At 36.0% G+C, this 22058-nt stretch overlaps 1 protein-coding gene across 1 annotated transcript; it reads right to left on the reverse strand.

The window, feature by feature from the left end:
- Positions 1 to 4093: 4093 nt before the first annotated feature.
- On the reverse strand, positions 4094 to 22020 carry LOC120337511 (uncharacterized). Its single transcript, XM_039405312.2, has 31 exons — positions 21776 to 22020; positions 21123 to 21245; positions 20283 to 20432; positions 19838 to 19925; positions 18995 to 19045; positions 18751 to 18839; positions 18415 to 18528; positions 18004 to 18150; positions 17296 to 17383; positions 16845 to 16880; positions 16636 to 16736; positions 14040 to 14153; positions 13641 to 13787; positions 13379 to 13463; positions 12768 to 12806; positions 11427 to 12667; positions 10739 to 10858; positions 10433 to 10579; positions 9771 to 9858; positions 9383 to 9412; positions 9255 to 9278; positions 8954 to 9060; positions 8768 to 8878; positions 8483 to 8632; positions 7264 to 7351; positions 6337 to 7085; positions 6078 to 6188; positions 5626 to 5772; positions 5459 to 5546; positions 4662 to 4694; positions 4094 to 4259 (listed from the first exon to the last, which is right to left on the reverse strand). Exons 1-31 carry the CDS (start codon positions 21947 to 21949, stop codon positions 4171 to 4173), a joined length of 4869 nt encoding a protein of 1622 aa, XP_039261246.2. The 5' UTR covers positions 21950 to 22020; the 3' UTR covers positions 4094 to 4170.
- Positions 22021 to 22058: the final 38 nt, after the last annotated feature.

The following is a 22058-nucleotide window of genomic DNA, read 5'->3' on the forward strand; positions in this document are numbered from 1 at the left end:
TGGTTGATAGCTGATTGGCTTCTTCTAAAGAGGATCTACTTGTAACTCATTTACAATTGCTAGATAGTCTTTTTATTACCCCTCTCCTCTCCGAGCAGGTCGTGACTCGTGACCGTCGAGAATCTTTTAAGAGAATGGAAATGTTACATTGATATTTATTTTCATGTTCCGTTCTACTATCGCGAAGCTTCGAAACTACTTTGTTTTTGTCGTAGTATAATATATTCTTCTGTTTCTGTGCATCCCACTGTTCAATTAAGGCTCCATATGGATCAGTGTAATTGTCGTAATTTTAGATGCAAAAATAAGTATATACAGTGCTATACTTCTCTTCTTTTTAGAAGAGGGTCGTCATTCTTATTACTATATGATGATGATATGATATTACTACTATTCACGATCTATTAAAGATTATTATTCTTATTGTTGCATCGCAGTTCATCAAGGGTCACCTACCTACTTTCCTACTCTGTTTGTGAACTAGAGATGTTGTATGTCAAATCAGATTGTCCTGTGGCTGTTGCTACGAACTTTTATACGCTTGAAAGACTCAAAGCTCATAGTCTAGTTGGGAGATAAAAAGTCACGCAAGCTCAATGTTGCCAAGATGTTATGGCACTTGTCAGAGAGATAATGTGAAGCCGATCTCAAAATATTAGTTTTGAAATCGTAAACCCATACAGCTAAATCAACACTAGATTTTTTTTGTGTAACTGCTAACAATAGTTGCATCTCAGCGTATCTCGTTGGAGATGTCTGTGGTATTTGTGTCATTTTACATCCAGAACTGGGGAATTCTGTAAGTTTTTGGCTATACTCCAGCCTAAAAGTGCCTGCCTAACTCGGCAATACAGCTAATTATCCGATATTACTGCTGTATTGCATATCAATTGTTAAGTATTGGCAACCTTGCCCAGAGCCAGTGTCTGCGGTCGACCTACCTACAACGTCCCAACAGTAATATGTCGTCACTACAGGGTGGTGGTTCCCATATCATGTGGTCGGCAATGATGAACTGTAAAAAAAAGTTTCATGTGCTGCCACTTGGGAGTGGAAGCCGACCGGAGATGTGTATCACCATGTCGGTGTCCCTCTAATAGGTTATATATTTATATAGGTAGCCTATATAAAAATTATTCATTTTCGTGGGATTCGACAATGAGAGATGTTATTTAGACGGAAAATGTGAACTCGGTTTGTTACTCAATACCCCCTTTCCACCCAGACAAAAAGGTCTCGATAGCAACATATCACCTTTTGTCGTTTAATTTCTGACAAAACGGCGCCGAATCTGCCAGGCTGAAATCACTCTCAGGTACTGTTGTATGGGAGCTTTATTAATAGTTTTTAACAGGAGAGTCATTGTAGGCTGAATTGAGATTTCAGTTGGTCTCCAAACCTCGGGACTGCGAAAATACTTTCGACTAAAAATCTGAAATATATATTTTCTCACAGTTTGAAAATATCTATTTGATTGTGTCAAATGACTCCAATAATTGACGTGTTGCACACTGACTTTATTCTGCATTTTGTAAGAAATAGTATCCCAGCTTTGAGAGTCATGTGATAACTATTGCGCCGCGTACAAAAAATATTTCTACAACATGCTCGTGTTACCACTTCCAGGTAGGAATTGATCAGGATGAAATTGTACCTTCAAAATTTCATATACAATACATATAGCGAGCTGACTTTCGGGCAAGGTAATTCAATAAATAGGCCGATGTATGTCTACCGCAAACATCTTCCCGGCTTATTCATTTTTTATTTCCGTAATAGTGACCAATCAACAATACGGAAACGGCTTTGTAACAATTGTTCGCACTCAATATTTTCAACACCCAATCTTTGGCAAACATCCATCCTTTGGACCGATGAGCCAAGCATTACGGGTCTTGCCATAAGTAGCTTACTGTCACCTACTTCTACCCGCTTCACTCAAGGCGCCGGATTCCAGACTTGCTTTTGTTACGCAAACATCTTATGGCGGAGGAAATTTGGTAGACGCCTTTGTGACGGATGAAGGCTACTACCATCATGGTTTTGGAAAAAAATTAGAACCCACATATAGGCTAAAGTTCAAGTAATTTTTGTTGTAGTGTAATCAAGTGCTGTAGACTTAGTTTACAGTTTTCGTTGGCTGTGTTAGCTGATTGGTTATGAATAATAAAGCCCCAGAGCAATATCACTTATAACACCTTGTAGTCTCGCATACAAATGACTTTGGGTGGGTGAGCCTGTGGCAGGCAGTGACCATTTCGGGAATCGTTTGTCACGAAGTGCCCTTGTGGTGTGAGCGAAGATCGGTTATACGCAATTAAACCCCAGTTCAAAGTGGTTACTGATTTGACTCGAGCAGCACATTTTTTGTGAATGGTCTTTGTGTAACTGGAGCTTCACTTCTCATTGTCAGAGATGTCTCTAATAATTAATCGTTATGACGTTTTCATTGCTCTTTTACCTCCTTAAAAACGCCGAGTCTTCATAACTTGTTGTCTTTTCTGTTTGACTAATGCAGCCAGGCTAGCTCTTCGGAATTAAGTGGTTGCGAAAATTAACTTGTGGAAATATAAACATTTATAAAAGCGAATGCGTTGATCATGTAATTTGAAGCAACTAATTGCCCAGGTTCCGCTGAAGTTTCTGCAACAGTCTTCAACTCTTAGCGGCAACATAGTTTGTAGGCTATTCAAAACGGTAGTCAGAATTACAGCCCGTTTCGCCAAGAGTTGAGTAACATCTTGATTGCGAAAATTGGCCACGGTCACAACCGTGGCCAAATGAAACCCTTTGGAGGCCCTAAACACTTACAATTTTGGTTCTTTATAGGCATGAAAAGTATATTAAATGTAATGAAACTGGCGTTCAATGTTATCTGAAATTGAATGAGCAGTTTCAATTTTCATTACTCATACTTGCGAACTTTATTTCAACTGGGCCAATACTGAAGTCTGTGCGGTCTGACTCGAATTGTTTCATAAACACTGGGTCTGGGTCATAATTGAAAAATCGTTAATGGCAGCGGTTCCCAAACAGAGCGATTTGCTGAATGCAGTTTATATATATGATGGACCGTGTTCAACGAACAAGGGTAATTTTTTTAGTATTTCAAACGAAAATCAGGCAAGGGTGGGGAAGAAAATTTGACATTGCCTCTATTCGCGGTCTACATATTTTCAAACTTTAGAAGGCATAAAGTACACATCAACGATCTAAAAATTTTATTTGAAGGCATCAGTGTTTTTTTCGTGTAGAATAAATGCGCCGTGAGCATTATCCTTGATAATTTGGCGCCGCACTAACAAAAAGTGTGGTGCGGCGGTGTGGCTCAACGGGCTAACCCTTAGGAATACGCTCGCCACCGCACCTCTAATTACTCTGCGTGGGTTCGCAGGTTCGAATCCCATGCAGGGATGAGCGAGAGGATTGCTGGACTCCTCGCCGTCGTTGGGTGGTTCACGTAACCGCTGGTCGGTTACGGCTTCCTCCACCACCAAGTCCATGCTTCCGAAAACAAACAATACAGTAAAACTAATCCCATACCCGACTTGGAATGGTAACCGGACGAGAGGCCGTGGTTCGCCATATGGATAAGCCGTCTTATCGGCTTTCCTCTCCCCCGGGATAAATATGTAAATCCTATCCTATCCTAAAAGTTTATGAAAATTTCTGTGGTGCCCTAAGCACCAGCACCAGCAGATTTCTTTTTTAAATTCAAGTCACCGAACTTTAACTGCTCCATATTTTTATTTATTTTGCATAACTCTGATATAGGCAGTTGATATTTGGAAGCAAATGTATAAGCTATAGTTACAATACCATCTACCGCTCTTGCGCCCCAAGTCCATGTAGCTCTGACAGTTTTCAATTTACCTAATGTACATGGCCTTAAAAATTTGTCTTGCTATGCTGACCGAGGAAGGATATGTATAAGGTGTGTTCATGAGATAAGATACGGTTACTAACATTTTACCGATTAGCAATACCGTGGCTATTTCCAAAATTCACTTCACGCGACTTGTATATATTACACAAGTGAGCATTCTTGCCTCGTGTGCTTTCAATGTTATCTGAAATTATCAAACACGTCAGACATGATATCGCCTTAAAGTCATTTTCCGATTTAAAATGTTCATTTGTATCCTAAACGGCCTCAAACAGAATCATTAATTATAATTTCTTCATTGATCTTTTTCCTGTTTTCAAATGTGCAGAAACGAGATTCAGAGGCGTTGTGTCGTAGTCAATCGGTAAATTACCTGAAACGAATTTGTACAAATAAAACGTTTTAAATTCCCCGAATATAAATTTTATTCATTCAATTAGGTCTCATAATCATTACGCTGTTTTAAACCGACTATGAATGTGAAATAAAAATATTTCAAACTTTCCTATTAGTAGTTTTTTAATTTGTCATGTGATTAGATGGAGATGTAATGAGAATGGCATAAAGTTTATGCTTTACCTGTCAATTGAAGTTTGTATCAGTAGATTTAACAGACATAGTACAAAATAAGAGTGAATAAGGAAAGTAATCAAACTATACTGTAGTTTGTTACGTTCATGGTTTAAATCCATTATATTAACGCGGCTGTAAATACGAGAATCGTCTCTCTCTCTATGTTATGATTTCGAGCTAAAGATAAACAACAACTGCTTACCCGGTCCGTCAATTAATCTGAGCATTTTCCAAACTAAAAATAAATATATACCAATAAGATTGTAATGAACTAACTTTTGTCACCAATTTTTAATCGGACTACATAGCGAAATAAAGTATGATTGAACTTTGTGTAAGTATAGTCTAAACGCATCTTAAAAATATTAATAATAAAATGGAAGCAACAGTAGTTTGGTCACATGCAGATATTTAATAGCGCATCTAGTGGCTGAACCTCTCACGGATCACCGAGCAACGTGTGGGTCTGATTTGGCCACGAGACGCCATATTGTGTTCGTGGCTTTTAGCCAGGTTCTAGGTTAGAAAGATTTTATTTCGCTGAATACTAGATAAGACATCGAAATTCATTAAAATATTGTCCGATCTGCCGGATACCTCACGAGTAAACTGAAATAAATAACAAAAACGGAAAAATTTTTGTAGTTATAGAATTTCTTTTTGACCAAATAGTATCGTCGGAAGAAGCAGTAGATTTTAAAGTTACGAGAACCAACATCGCGTATCCGCTTCATGGTTTTAAGCTATTATAATAGCCATGTAACGCCTTCCTTTTCCAAACCTTCCGGGACAGTATATTCTGGAGCTATACCTCCATGATGTCTAGGTTTTTGTCGGCCACAAATATATAAGTGAAAATATTTTGTGCGATTTAAGATTTGGTTTTGTTCGAAAAACAAATTGATGCAAGTTTTTATCAATGATAATGATATAATAATATGTCCAATACTATATAATTCTCTCTCTATATATAATACTTCCTATATTCTTGTTCCATACCTCTGTTTTTCCGATGATAAAATCTTCTTGGTAATATTGCGATATCGGCTCTTCCGAAAGCCCATATGAGGTAAGAGATCGAAGTATCCTATGAATAAAATTTAATAATGAAATTCGTTGCTTTGCAAATTGGTAGATTATTTTTCCGAATATAATGTAATACATACATTCAACGCGTTATCGTTTATATCTTTTGTATCCAACTTTCTAGTAAAAGTAACTGAAGTAGAAGTTCCGTTTTGTGAATATTTTAAGATGTCAACATCTTGTGAAGAATCTATTTTAGGTTGCCCGTTTTTATCAGCATTCGCATCCTACAGAAAAAAATCAAAATTATTACTATAATTACTGCACTATATGACTCGGTTAGTGGTCCAGCTAATTCTTGTGGTCTCTGAGAGTATAATACATTCATCTGAAACAAAATTTACTATAAATACGATATATATTAGAAAAGAATGAATACATTTGCAAAACGCGACCAGTAACGTAAATGAATAAAGTAATGGCAAACCTCAAAATCAATATGCGATCAACGTCAATACATTTACAACCCTGACAATTGTAATGTAAATTTAGTATCTCCCGTTATGATTAGGTGTTTGCAATACACACTCACCAAAGCATATATCCCGTCATTTCTCACTCCCGTTATAATAATATCTGCACCGGCCATACTGGGTCCCGGTGAGAATCCAAGTCCGATCCAACCTTTCGTTGGCATGGTGAGCTAAATGAAACAATGAATATTGGGTTTATTTTATTTCAAAAAACCACCGTGTTGTATGCTAGTTGAATAAGACAGTGATCAGACAAGCTGATATTTATGATTTTGTTGGTAATCTTCAGAGTTTAGAGCCACAATTAATAATACACACCTGGAATACGATCCTATGTTCGTTGTAACTCCACTGGAGGTATACCCCTTTTTCTTTGTTCAGTATTACACGATTTGACATAAGTTCAAAGGTAAATTTTTCTTCGTCTTTCTGGTCATCAGTATTATGCTCAGACTGCGTTTGGTCACTCTCCATACTAATGTTTTCAACACTAAGGTTGATGAGGTTTTCATCATTTGTGTGAGTGTGATCAGCGTCATAGGGAATATGATTATCGTCTCCTGAGTCATTATCCATGTGAGTGTGCCCATCATCATCAGAGTGAGCATGATCAGCGTTGTCAGAGTGTGTGTTAACATCACCAGAGTGAATGTGATTATCTTGTTCAGACTGGACGTCACTTTGGAGGTGTTCATCTCTGGGAATATCACCATCGTTGTCAGAGTGAGTGTGAGCACCACTAGGGTGCACAGAATTGACGTCATCGCCAGTGTGTGTGTGGTCATCACCGTCAGAGTGAGTATGGTCACTTAGATCAGAATGAGTATGAACATTATCTGAATGTGAGTGAGTACGACTGTCATCTACTGAGTGTTTATGGTCACCAACACGAGCGTGGTCATGTCCGTCGGCAGGGTGAGTGTGTTCTTCATTTCCTGAGTGGGTATGCGCGTTTGGATCATGACCTGAATGAGTGTGCCCATGAGGCTGAGTGTGAACATTGGAGTGAGTGTGATAATTGCTGTTATGAGCATCGTTGCGTGGTATGAACGATATTCCAGTGTGACCTAATTGTGAAAACAAAAGTTATATCATTGTACTACTGACGATATATGTCATTCACGCAGAATATAGATAAATTCATCATGTCTATTCAATTGATTGATCACTTTCCTGCTATAGAAACAAACACATTTGAACTTTATAATAACACTCCGAATTAGCTCACAATTACAATTACCATACCTCGATTGGATCCATGATAGTCCGATCCCGTTATAGAGTCATTGATATCGCGCTTACCAAATGCCCATATTATATTCGTTCGCCCTGTCTACGGTAACATGAAATTAACGTACATGAAATATAGAAATTGCATAAAATTATAGTTACTACCAAACTATGTATTTGAATATAACATAGTAGGGCGAAGGCGACCAACCAACTAAATATTTGCTGAGTGATTTTTCGGTGCTCTTGAAGTATGCGAACCAAGATGGCGGACATCGAAACGTAGCATGGGTAACAGGTTAGGGTTAGGCCATAATTTTATTCCAATTTTCTTTTTTTTTAGTCCTACTATGAGTTCGAAGACTAGCCAAGTGCCTCTCGTAGTATTTGTACCTAAAATTATGGCCTAACCCTAACCTAGTACACATATTACATTCCGATGTCCGCCATCTTGGTTCGCATACTTCAGGAGCCCCGTTTTTTCTTTATGAAAACATGCCACACCTATACAGCCGAACGTGCAGATCTATGGTCCGAATCGGACGAAAAAATGTCGTGACCCTCTTTCCTACGCTTGTCCCAGAACAGTGTGGCAAAGTTGGACAAGTAACCAACGACATTTTTAAAACACCGCTCGGGCAATATTCAGAGGTTGAGTTGTGTGACGTCCAATTACAAATAACTATGTCATATCATATATAAATTAGAGATGCCAATATAATGCCGTCTTGTGTATTCTACACATTGTAAAATCCGCTAATATTCGATTGATATATTTCTACACAATTACCATCTAATATTAAAAATTTCAATGTAAAAATTTGGCAGCGAAAATAGCTAAAAACATGTCAGAATCCTGTTCCCGTTTCTTCTAGCGGAGATGGGGACGAACGGGGCTCGGAAATAATGAGGCAAATACCGCTGATATGATCCCTCCATGCAAAAAATATTTTAAAATCCGTTTTCTAACTCATTTTCGAAACATTCTGGATCAGATTAAATAGCTAAATATTGGAAATATCGGTCTATATTTAGCCGATACGAATACCGATACCGAACAAATGGCCGATATTCCCGATACCGATACATCGGTGTAAATACCACCGTTTTGCTGCCAGTTTAAGTATGCTTCTTTCATATTTAATTCTTGATCGTTTAAAACTTCCATATTTTTATTTGATAAACAGGATTAATCTAGGCTGCTTTATGAAAGAAATAATATTATTATTTGTACCCTCATGTCTAAATCTGCATAGCGGTCCGGAGTTCTCATTTGTCGCATTAACATAACAACAGTTTTTTGACCATCTTCGACTACGTCTATCAAGTCAATATTTCTGAATTTATCCAGCATTGGAACACCATTCTTTATACCATACATATCCTGAAATTATATAATTTGGAAAATAGACTATAAGTAAATAATTTAAGTTCAGATTGAATTCTCCTGTAAAAAATATATACTGTACATTGGGTGAACAAATGAACGATATTATAGGAAATTAGGCTATTTACATACATATATGTACGGAATTCCGTCTTTTATTCCTGATAGACTAATGTCCGCTCCAGCCATTGAGTGTCCTGGCGTAAATCCAAAACCTATCCATCCCGTAGTTGGAGCAGCGAGCTAAACAAAACGTGATTAAATTAGTTTACTGTTAATATATTGCAAAAACAAAACAGAAAATACATTTGATTTCACCTGGAAAAACATCGTTGGATTTGTAGGTGGTGTGAGCATAGAATGCCACTGCAATATAACTTTTCCGGATTTGTCCAATACTTTATGGCCATTTATCGGTATTGAGTCTAACAAAGGAATTCGATTTTTTCAGAAATATATTTATATCTTTTATATTCAAGCATTCGGATTACTTTAATCTATCATATATATATATATATATATTATCGCGTGTTGTAGATTTAGGCTGTTTTTGTCAATAAATAAAATCAATTTTCGTGAAACGTTTAAAACAAAAATTTGTTAAACAAGAAGATCTCACCTCTATCCATGGGTACTTTGGAATCTGGAAAATTTTGAAATAATATATAAAAGTATTTTAGCAAGTAAGTCTTTTTTTCATGGACATAAGTAATATTCGTGAATGGGACAAAAAATAATAATACTCACTTGGCAAAAAGAATTCGACGGACACAGCTCCTGTAATTGCAATATAACAATTCATTTATATAATATAATACAATTTTGCAATGCATCAGAAATCTCACCCAATTGTATCTTATTTTGCAAGTAAAACTATAAAAATAACATTAAAATTTTAGCCAAAGTCAAAAGTATAATTTTTACAGTTATAATGGAACAAGATTTAAACTGCTAAAATAGTTACCACTGCTACGCGGGGATCTACCATGCTATTGGAAGGAAGCCAAGAACCTATGTATTTTTGGTTTGGTATTGTCCATCTATCTGATTTGCATATCGCATATGATATAAATCAATATCTTCAACTTAACACGAGATAACGACTAGGCCTACGAAAAGATATTGAGTACCACACCCCTGTTTCTGAAGTGATAGAACGATGCCGTTAGTGAGTCACGAACATCTGTCGATCCATATGCCCAAATGATGTTTACGAGACCATTCTAAAATAAAGAAAATTATGTGCAACGATTTCTATCCTGCAATCTACAGCATAAAATGTTAAACGGAAAATCAAATATTGGAAAAAAAATTTCTACTTTATTTTATAGTAACTAAAGTTATGTAACGATGTATACAGAGTATGAACAAACGTAGCCGCATCGGTACCGGTACGGTATTTTTAGGTTCAGCACCTAGTTTGCTCATAAATCAGCGGGAAATCCCGACTGAATAAAGCGATTCCATACGTCAAAAAAGTGTTCCCATGATATAAAACGAAACAGCAAAATTATGAAGAAATACCGGTCGCCTAGAACTTGGGAGAAATTTTGGGCTATAGTTTCCTAGCGAATTCGTCCATTTTAAAGCACTCGATTGCTCCATTAGTTACGTCGAAAAACGTTCTCTCAACTACTTGAACAATCACCCAAATAGCAACAATAATTCAGCAAAATAATTCATAGGTACACTTTGTGCATACTAATCAAATCTAAAATATGAAACTATTGCTTCATTGAGTATACTGGTATTTGGGATTGTGCCTCCTTTTTTATTTAAAAATCGTAAGCTACTCACCTCAATGCCTCTGTCTCCAGGAAGTGTAGTTACAATTGGTCGACTGAATTCAATCGTCGTATGTGTTCCATTTTGTGAAGAGCTTGCTGCGATGACGTTCTGCTCTTCATTAACTCGGGGAACACCGTTGTTTATTGCATTTGTATCCTACCGTGAAAATTGTACAAAGTCGTTTTAAACCCATTGTCCAAGAAAGTCTGACTTTGGTCGGAAAAACTTCCATATTTTAGGTACAGTATATATATGCTCGTAGGATTGAATAATTAATTGAGTGTAAACAAAAGAAATAGCAATATGCTTTCTCACGATAAGGTATGGCCTCATATCTCCTTCATCATAAACGCCCATTATAATGATGTCGGCATCAACCATGTTATATCCCGGTGAAATTCCAAGCCCCATCCATCCTGTTGTAGGTGCTGTCATCTGAAGGTGCAAAATTCATTGTAAACTTCGACTGAGGATGTAGAGTGAGAAAAAGTAATGTTAAATTCTCATCCCTCTAGTAGTCTAGTGCTCTCTCGCTGTGGCTCCGGATTGACAAAACTTCTTGATTCCCAGTTCAGTGTTTGAACAGCTTGAGTAATGCTCAAATATGTGAGCACCGAGGCCAAATGAATAATACGAATAAAGTATATGGAATGCCATATATAATGTGAAAAGAAATATATCGAATGCCTAATGTGTCTGTGAATTATAATAATTTGCAGATGGGATATCGGGTCCCGTTGGACTTGCGAAAATTAGATGGAAAATAGAAGTGATTGCCTCAAAGAAACTACTTCCGTCGTTAAGTATTAAATATTCGCAGTCTATTGTTAACTTTTTGCAAAGTACGGCAGGTATCAACGGGCGCCCCATTGAAAAGCTACAGGCCGAACATCTTATCCAAGGAGGCCTTATATTATCAAAATTAGCTTCGGAAATCTCAATCTGGTACAGAATAGATATATTTAAAATGCGTTTTTGAGTGGCACAATAACTTGATACTTGCCTCAAATATTATGTTTTTCTCGTCGTACACAAATGATAGGAATACTGTTCTATTTTCGTCGAGAAATAATTCTTCGAAGAAAATATTGTTTCGTTGGTGGCCATCAGCCTGACTGTGTGTAGAATCTGTGTCGCGATGATATGGATATGGACCATGATCATAGTCATTCTCTGACCCGTGGTTGTGATCGTCGTTATTAGTTAGTTCGTGAGTATGGTCAGAATACGAACCATGACCATAGTCAGTATCTGGTTCGTGTCTGTGATCGTTGTTGTTAATTGGTTCATGAGTATGGTCGGGATACGAACCATGGTCATGGTTATTATCTGGTCCGTGACCATGATCGTTATTATTAACTGTTTCGTGAGTATGGTCGGGATATGGACTATGATTATGGTCATTATCTGACCCGTGACTGCGAACGTTGCTATTAATTGGTCCGTGAGTATGATCGGGATACGGACCATGATCATTTTCATTATCTGGTCCTTGTTTGTGGTCGTTGTTATTAATTGGTCCGTGAGTATGGTCGGGATAAGGACCATGATTGTGGTCATTATCTTGTCCATGTCCGTGATCGTTGTTATTAATTGGTCCGTGAGTATGGTCGGGATACGTACCATGGTTGTGTTCATTATCTTGTCCATGTCCGTTATCGTTGTTATTAATTGGTCCGTGAGTATGCTCGGGGTACGAATCATGACCATAGTCAGTATCTGGTCCGTGTCTGTGATCGTTGTTGTTAATTGGTTCGTGAGTATGGTCGGAATGCGGACCATTATATGGTACGTGTCTGTGATCGTTGTTATTAATTGGCCCGTGAGTATAGTCGGGATACGGTCCATGATCATGGTCATTATCTGGTACGTGGTTGTGATCGTTGTTATTAATCGGCCCGTGAGTATGGTCGGGATACGGACCATGAATATTTTCATTATCTGGTCCGTGTTTGTGGTCGTTTTTATTAATTGGTCCGTGAGTATGGTCGGGATACGGACCATGATTGTGGTCATTATCTTGTCCGTGTCCGTGATCGTTGTTATTAATTGGTCCGTGAGTATGGTCAGGATATTGAACATGATTATGGCTATTATCTGGTCCGTGTCCGTGATCGTTGTTATGAATTGGTCCTTGAGTATGCTCGGGATACGGACCGTGATCATGGTCATTATCTGGTCCGTGATGGTGGTCTGAGTATTCTCCTTGATCGTGGCCAGGATCAGTTTCTTGATCATTGTTCACTGTAACATATGATAAAAGAAACAAATATTAAATGATGCATAAATCCTCATCAAAACCAAAAAAGTTTGATTATTTTGAAATCAAAATCTACTAACTTACTTTTTGATGTATCTTTGAGCAGGTTAATTGCTATGATTCCTGTAAAAGTATTGATTTAAATTAAATATTATTTTACATTTCTAATTATGTCTAAGATTTTTCAGGTAATCATCGACGAAAGAAAAAATTCTCATTTTAGCAGACCGCGTATGTGAGAGATTTCACCCCAGTTTGGTTGTTGTCTGTTGCTATATTACTCGAGGAATATTTTGGTGAATACGCTTTATATATATGTACATACAACCTCTTATATATAAGAAGTTACGATTCTTGAAAGATCCATAATTTTTGCGTTTCTGTATTGTCTATCAAATTTATGACACCCGGGGGAGGTGATGAGAATAGGGTTCCCTAAGTCAACGTAGTTAAGTGTAATGCTTTAATAGTTATGGCGAAAGGTAGACTATTATTTCATGACACAGTTATGTGATTACGTGAAAGAAAATAGACTCGAAACTAGTAGAGATTTATCATGTACGGCAATTTTTTGAATCCTTGTCGCAATGGTAACAGCTTGTCAAATAGAATTAACCAGAGAAGTCACGAGTCGAAAGATTATTTAATTTTACCATTAGCTTTCCTCCCCCGTTAAATGGAATGGAAATACTTACCTCTCTCGGTACGCGTAAAATCAATGTTGTTTGGTGTAGTGATATCTCTATATCCAAACGCCCACACGACGTTCAAAGGTCCCTTCTGAATATGAAATACATTTTAGTTATAAAAATGGCAAATTCATTAAAAAAATAGTAGGTGATACGACCTCTGAGTATACTAATATACCTCATAGCAATAAATTTTTGACAGTGTCGGGAGTAGCTTCACTATATAATATTTGAAGTAGCTTGGGGCCAGGAGAGCATAATTTCATACCGTAATTGCTGCATCGTAATCGTCTCCAGTCTTAAGCTTTCTCCTCATTAAAATCTTTGTTTTCAATCCATATTCCGAAGCTTCAAGAACGTCTATGTCTTGTTGTTCGTCTAGCGAAGGTGGCTTAGATGGTTCTACATGCATATCCTGAGTTATAGCAGAACCAGAATGAATCAGATATCAGTAAATTGTTGCTAGTATATATGACGAATATTGAATGAGGTTACATTGATCCAGCACTCAGTCTTTTCCTTATCATACCAACATTTATTCAACCAAAGAAATTCCAAGCAAATTGCTCCATATCGTTTCGAAAAAAAAAATATTTAGTATTATAAGCAAATAAGCAGGTTATTATAATCAACTCGAGAATACATTGAAATAATATTATATTCATACAAATGCATAATTCTCTCCAGATCCATTTACTCCGGCTATGAATAAATCTTGAATATTTTTTCCACTTTCTGAAGATAAACCAAGCCCAATCCAGCCAGACGTGGGCGCTGTGAACTGTTTAATACAAACGACAGCGTTAATTGTGAGAAAGCGATTGTATTCTGAAATTTACCAACATCAGAGAGTTGATTAATACTTCGATGTAGATATATATTTAGTTGGCGTTCAGGCAACATTACGATCCGCTGATCGTTCACCGAGAGCTGCCCTATTGGTATATGTTTGATTTATTGTCATACTGGCAAAGCATCGACATTTTAGGCAAACTCGGTGCTCAGCCGAACCTTTACCGGTATTGATGCGCGACCTTTGGGCAAGCCAGGCCTATTTTTTCAGCCAGAATTAAAAAATGAAGAAGGGAATGAAAAAATAACGCGATCAAGCAAAATATTTTACATTTTGTTCTATTTTCGCAGAAATAAAAGTTGCCATTCAGATATAAATATGAAAAAATCGCCTTAAAGAGGGTCCGCTGGTCGCACTCAAGATTCATAAATGGCCTAATTAAGTGTGGATGAACTGACTGTTCCATGTACACTGTCATAGCTCTCCGACGCGCGTTATTTGCTCTGGCCATGACGCCTCTAATAATGCGCAAAATTGCAAAGACTAGTTAGATGTAAAGCGTGTAGTTTACAGGAATTAACAGGTATGAGATGTATATATGAGATTGGGATATATTGAAGCTCGAACAAGTCAAGTCAAGTTTATTTTTTCCAACCAGTAAAAAACAAAACAAAAAACACATGCAAAAATATATAGAAAAAATGATATTTAAATTACTGGGGAAGGGAAGCCGCGGGGAACCAAAACTGGTTATCGAGCTGCGACACCCAAGGTTCTAACACCTAGTTTGACAGATCGGGGAGAAGAGTTTCAACGAATAGATACCATATAAATTTTACTAAATAGCTAACTAATTGCAATTGTTATATATTATTACTAAAAATTACCGTGCATTAAATGTGCCATAATAGCAGCGAATAACGCGGGATTTCCCGTTTGCATAGACGTAGCTGTAGCGAAATGTTGTTCTGTAGAATAACTGGGGAATTTTGAAGGTGACCTGATCACAACGTGGTTGTGCTATGAAGCGATATAGCAATGGACACCGATCAGGTAAATAAATAAAGTGAAATTAGCACGCTGGATGTTGAAATAAATATTCACCATTGGTGTCCTGACGCGTTATCTCAGTACCGGTACCGTACTGCTTGTAAGCTAACAAGAAAAATATTAGGAACAAATGTAAATGATTTGATACTGTCAGACTGTGATAAGAATAGGCCTAGGCCTACAATGAAAAAACAATATTGACATTTGTTGAGGTGAAAATAACTGTTGGTATAAAATCACTAGACTATGGAGTCCTTCAATGATAGAAATATCTGAATATAGGAAGCACTGTGATAGGAATACTCCATTGCTTAAACTGGTAAATTGATGTTAACTAATACTAAAATATGAAACATAATTTGTAATACTTTTTCATGTAACATAGCACAATTAATAGTTTTTGTCCATCCTAAAGTATATATTAAGACACTAAATGTCTTTTTAGATTTGATTTGAATATCTGGTGGGACATGCTTTTTAACTCACTTGGTAAATTGTTCCACATTTACGCTCCAGTGTACTTTAGGCAATTTTGGGTTATGGAATGTGACAAACGACGTAAATAAAAAGAGTGTGTGGAGGCTGATCTTGTGTTATGTGTGTGTATAGTACTTTGTCGTATAAAATAACCATCAAAAGCACTTGGTAGACAATGGTTGTGATATTTGTGCATAAGCTTGCAGATCTCCAATTTATAAATATCTGCAAGCTTTAAAACATTAATTTTGTTATAAATTATGTTAAGATTTATGCGAGCAGACGAACGATAAAGGATTTTAACCGCCCTGTTCTGAAGTACATTGATTCGATGCAAAATTGATTGAGATGTGGATCCCCAAGCTACAATAGCATATTGGATATATGTTTGAAAAATGACAATGAAGTCTTCTGGTTAATATTTTTGGCTATGATTGCATTGGGTGATTTTTTTAACTGAAATAATAATAACAGAGTTGAATGTTGTGACTAAAGCATCATAGAAATACTGTATTGCTTCGCAAAAATTATTTTATCGGTTGGAATACTACTGTTAGTCAAATTGCGTCTTGTTGCACCGAATGTACTGTTGACCATGAATTAGGAAATCTAAAAATACATTTTATGTAAAAAAGCCAACGACCTTAAGACGACTATCCAAGTCAATAAAAGGATGAAGATATAAAAAATACCATACAATCAACAAAAAACAGACGAATAAAAGCTTGATATTTGTTCGCGAGGTTTGCTTGGTTGTATTAACCTATCTTTTATACTAATAGTAAACCCTTCGACCATGGAGAAAGCACTCGCTAAGCACGCTCAATAGCGGAGGCGTAACTGATCTTTTTTGCACAGGACCAATGAAAGCTTTAAATTGGCTACAAAAAGATCATAATTTAGAAAAATTATAGTCCAAAATATCGCATCAAGAAACAAATACCTCGAAGTATATATATTCTTCGTTTGACGCCCATCTTAGTTCCACGTCTCCTCGTTGTCCTAACGACATTGACGCAAATTCCTTCGGGATCAAATCGTTATCTATGTAAATAATAGTTTTCTTAGTTATCTTATTCTGAATTCAAGGTTGTGAAGTTAGTAATTGACAATTAGCGGAAAATAATGTATTTAACGTGTGCGATACCTTACCTTTCTGCCTTTGAAAAAAGTTGATCTTTTTGTGGCCTGTAATAGAGAACGTGGATATAGAATTTAATGTTAAAAAATTATCATAAATGAGACCCGGATAAAAACAAAAGTAATTTCAAGCTTGTGCTTCAAAAATATTGGAGCATTGTAACATACAAATGAGAGTAAATCAGAGCTTACCCGTTTTTCTTGGACGAAAAAAACAATTTTTAATCACAAACTCTTTGGTATTTATTCCCAAACTATTTTATAACTTTTTTGAGTCCGACCAACGAATTATATTCGAATATACACTAAATGCCTTAAAATTTAGTTTTTCTTCTCTAAAGTGGGTTTTTTATTTATGAATCTGAGTTATGTTTCAAGTACTCAAGCAATTAAATGCACGTCGAATTTATCAATATTAAAACTATCGATGCATCCATATAAAATTTTTTTTAAATTTATGTACCTCGTCTATTAAAATGATAGTTGACAGAACGCGGAACTTCAACCATATCGTGTAATCCATATGCCCATATCACGAACGTATCTGCGTTCTAAAACATACTTAAAGTAATTAAATAGGTGAAAAATCAGGAGAAAGATATGCATGTTAAACTTGATTAAATTTCGCAATGTGCGAGAGAATTGCTGGACTCTTCGCCGTCGTAGGGTGGTTTAAGTAAGCACTGGTCGATTACGGCCTTATTCAACTATCAAGTCAATGCATCTGAAACAAATAACTGTTTAACTATTTCTAAAACCGACTTAGACTGGCAACAGAATGAGAGGCCGAAGTTCGTTAAGTCCTGCTGTGATAGATATGAAAATTTTCCTATCCTGTAAATGTTATTATAAAAACAAAGCCAAATAGGAATTCTCGCGTAGGTAAGTCGCTGTTTTTGCTGCGTATTCGCCTAAAGATGAGGTTGGGTATTATTCGTTCTTCTATCTCGCTTTATAATGTTTCCAAAGCTTCAAATTACGATTTTTTATGGGAGAATTCGCTCAGAGCTATAAGTTGCACACAGTCACGCAAAAGGAAGGGAACTAGTTATAAGTAGGAAATGTTAGATGATACATTCTCGTTTTTTTTATGATGGGTGATAACTATTTAAAAATAGTTGGTGTTTTAAAGGAGTATCATTTGAATACATTTTATTTACGACATACTAACTTCAATCGTTCTATCGTCTGAATCCCAACTGATGAGAGATCTTTTGAATTGTACTGTGGTGTGAGTATCGTTCTCTTCGTGCTTCAATATTTCAACGTTTTGATGTTTGTCAATATGAGGAAGAATATTGGACATTCCGTAACAATCCTATGAGGGCATGTAGAATAATATATTAATAGATGACTACCACAAGTGATAGCTTAAATGTATGTATTATTTATCGTTTATAGGAAAACGGTGCTTTGCCACGCTAAAAATAATTAAGTAGAAATTTGCCGCCTTCCGATAGTGTGCTGAAATAAATTTTGGCGCCATCTATTTCCGTTTACTATATAGCTTAAAGAATTAATAACGTCGTGTGAGCGAAGCGTAATAAGTTATTGGCATTATAAATATAAATGATATACTCACGAATAAATGCGGTGAGCCATTTCTATCAACCCATGTTAGTATAATGTCAGAGTTTTTCATGCTTTTATCAGGAGCAAATCCGAGACCAACCCAACCGCGGGTTTCCACAGTCATCTAGAAATTAGAATTTAACGATAAAAAATATTCTACCAGGCTCTGGAATAAACGTGTTACAGTGACCAAACATGAGAAATTGTTGAAGAATGGATAGTACTTTGCCAAAAAGCAAGGGAATTAAATAATTTCTCCTGAATATTCATTCACAATTTGCGAGCTTGCATGACTGTATTACATAACATTATGTAATCTAGAATAGGCGATAAATATCCAATTAACCTCAAATACGATATCTCTTTGTTCAATTCTCCATTGAAGAACAACTTTATCGTCCTTGTCCAGTGTTATTTGATGCTGAAATGCTTCATCTGTATTGAAATATTCTTTATAAAAAATGTCAAGCCCAAACGTAACTATTTTCACTTGAAATGTCGATGTTATATTTAACTTTAAAATTTTGCACCGTCTTTATATATCAATCAAACTCATGAACATTGCTTAGTAACTAAATTTGACTACTTACCAGTACGTTTATCTAGGACTTCATCCGGAATAAATGATATTGTCGTGTATCCTGAAAAATAAATTAATATATTCCTGGGGATTATAACTAAGTACAAGAAAGATAATTACATGGTGCATCGACATAACACAAACTCATACAGACTTTCTTCAGCTGGGCTCGGTTTAGGCTCTGGGATTAAGTTTTAGAAGTAATTTATTTCTCAAAATCATTTGAATATTCAATATCAAAGTAAGTACAGGTCGTCAACAAGTATGAGATATACTACATTGGATATGGTATCGGTAGCCCCATATCCCCTCTACGGAGTAGGCCATTTAAATAGCGAATGAGAACATATATCCATAACTATTCCAACATTTTCAATTCCGGAACGCTCGAGTTAGGGATGTTGGTTCCGGACGTACTATTGAAAAACTCAATTTAAATGTCTATTGACTAAATTTGCACATGAATAGAAAGTTATCTTTGAAGTCAGCAAAATCTGTGCTAGGGTCACTCCCCCTTACTCCTCAATGATGTCGTAAATTTAAAAAATAAGAATCGCGAAATTAATATAAGCATATGCTAGTATGCAAATGTGTTCATCAAATCCTTCTTGAGCAGACACCTCACCTTAGTCATTGAAAAATACATCCTACGCGGAAATATTTATCATGAGAAATGGTCACTATAGCCTGAATTCGCATTTTTAATAGTTCAGGTCTTGTTCGTTCTGCGTGCAATGGCTTTCAAATGACTAAAGTTTATTACAAGCGTTAGTGTACAAGCGTTGAGTCACATATTGATTTATTGATATCATAGATAAGCTAATAAATAAATACCAGTTGACACAAGGCATACCTCTGTTTTCTCCGTGGTAATCTTTGCTGCCTATGGCGTCACCTAGGTCTTCAATTCCATATGCCCAAATCACTCCCATTTCTCCGACCTACAAAAATGTTTTATTTTAGTGTTTGAAATGTTTTTTTGTCTGCCTTCAGAGAAATTAACATACGCGGAAATTAACAGAGATTTGAAATTGTGCCTTTATAGCCACGTCATTGCTTATTCATTGTTTAATATTTTTAATGAGGTCACAATAGGCCGCGTCACACGTAACAGTGTTTGATTTTTACGTGGGACGTTCTCTTAGAATACATGTTTCTAGATCAGACCGCTTTGCCCGTACCAGTGTACGGACAATTATAAAATGTCGGCAAAAGTCACGAATTAGCTAAGTTTAGGTACCGCTTAAAATTAGGACCGAGGGAGTGTTTGATCTTGATAAAATATATTGTGGATATACCTGAATTGTTCTATCGTCTCGCGAATCATTCGATGTAATATTTCGCCTGAATATCACAATGGTATGTCCGTTTTCTTCTCTACCTTCTAATAGTTGAACGTCCTGACTTTCATCGATATACAAGACACCGTTTTGTATCGCATGAGCATCCTGTGGTAAAAAAAAATTTAAAAATTGGGATTCTGTATGATTACTTGATAATTGAATTGATATTTAATTATTTTTTTCGTTGTAGTATATTGGGCTTATCGTTAAGAATTGAAATATCAATGATGGCGTGTGTTCTCATTTTTATCGAACAATAATTTTAGAGTTATATATTTTTAATCAGTTTGTTCATAATTATAGTGCTATCTAAAATTTAACTTGATTTCAAAAATAGAAATACCACAAACAGGAAATGTTTAATTCAAGAAATGTTTAATTCAAAAATATATATTAGATCTGTAATTATAGATTTGAATAAGTTTTACTTAGTATTGACTATTGAGTAATAAATATCCTTTAAAATAGTTACAGGCAATGCAAATTATAGGCCTCGGGTAATAAATCTATTCGAGTTTATAGAATACAAACAAAGCGTACCAAACACCGCGCCGTTCTTACGTTTTCTATATCAGGATGAAACTTTCGAGATTGGGGAATTTCCATTTGACGCCCATGCAACAATGAAATGTAATTTGATGTTTGAGCAGTTTTTCGAATTACCGCTCGGCTGGGTATGATTTGACACATAGTCCGAGCGGGCGTTACCAGCACTCATCGGATACGCGAACAAAGCACGTTTTTTTTCCAAAGTTCTCTTTTCAAAAATACGAGACTGAAAATATCCGTTCTTACCTTCACGTATGGATTTCCTTCATTTGTTACGCCGCCTATAATAATATCAGCATCCTCCATACTTTTCGTATGCTTTGACGGTGCAAATCCAATTCCGACCCATCCTAGTGTGGGGGCTTCAAGCTAAAAGATAGAAGAATTTTTGTAAATACCATTACGGGAATTGTACTTTTGGTCATAGGTCTATCCCTTTGCTAAAGTGCTCAAGGTGTTGTAAAAAAATCGCCATTCTCCACAACTACAACGAATTTATTTCAAATGTTTGCGAAAGGCCCAGTACTCTTAGTTTTATTTATTTGTTATGCCTACATGACCCTAATTTTGAGCCCAAATTTCTCTGTTTTAACTCAATTTATGGGAAAACTGTTTTGGTGATATGTTCAGGAATTGTTTATTATACACTAAAATATAAAGTATACTTTTATGCACCACATAGTAAGAAATAAAATGTATATATATATTGTCTTAATCGTCATTCGAATACCTGGTTCAATAATTCAAATGTTTGATAGAATAGCGATATACTTACCGTACATTCGTTTTAGCTGTTGTCTTTTTATTACCAAAATAATCTGGACTTTTATTGACAATTAACCATCTTAATCTCTTAGCGTCGAGATAACTGAAACAATCATATTAAATTTTTGACTTACTTTGATTATAATTGAAGAAATTTCCACATTCCATTCTATTTTAACTTCTTTGGCTTGGACCATCGAACCGTGACCATTCTTATCGTTACCATCGTTATCGTTTTGATTGCACGAATTTAATGTCGCTAATGACATGATTATAAAAAAATTGATAATTTTTTGCAATTTTTCCATATTAATCCTCCGTTGATGATTTAAAATTTCATTCCTGATTATGCAACGAACCTAAACAAAAAATAGCGAACAATACTAAAAAAGTCAAGTATTTTAAGCCAGTGCTGAA

The sequence above is a fragment of the Styela clava genome, chromosome 10 (assembly GCF_964204865.1).
Source record: "Styela clava chromosome 10, kaStyClav1.hap1.2, whole genome shotgun sequence".
In the NCBI taxonomy this organism is placed as follows: Eukaryota; Metazoa; Chordata; class Ascidiacea; order Stolidobranchia; family Styelidae; genus Styela; species Styela clava.

Coding starts and splice junctions, on each gene's coding strand:
- LOC120337511 (XM_039405312.2), bottom strand. CDS start 21,949: ATGGAAAAATTGCAAAAAATTATCAATTTTTTTATAATCATGTCATTA. Junction 18,840..18,994: donor AGTCCTAGATAAACGTACTG/GTAAGTAGTCAA, acceptor ATTTCAATACAG/ATGAAGCATTTCAGCATCAA. Junction 5,547..5,625: donor TAAACGATAACGCGTTGAAT/GTATGTATTACA, acceptor TTTTATTCATAG/GATACTTCGATCTCTTACCT.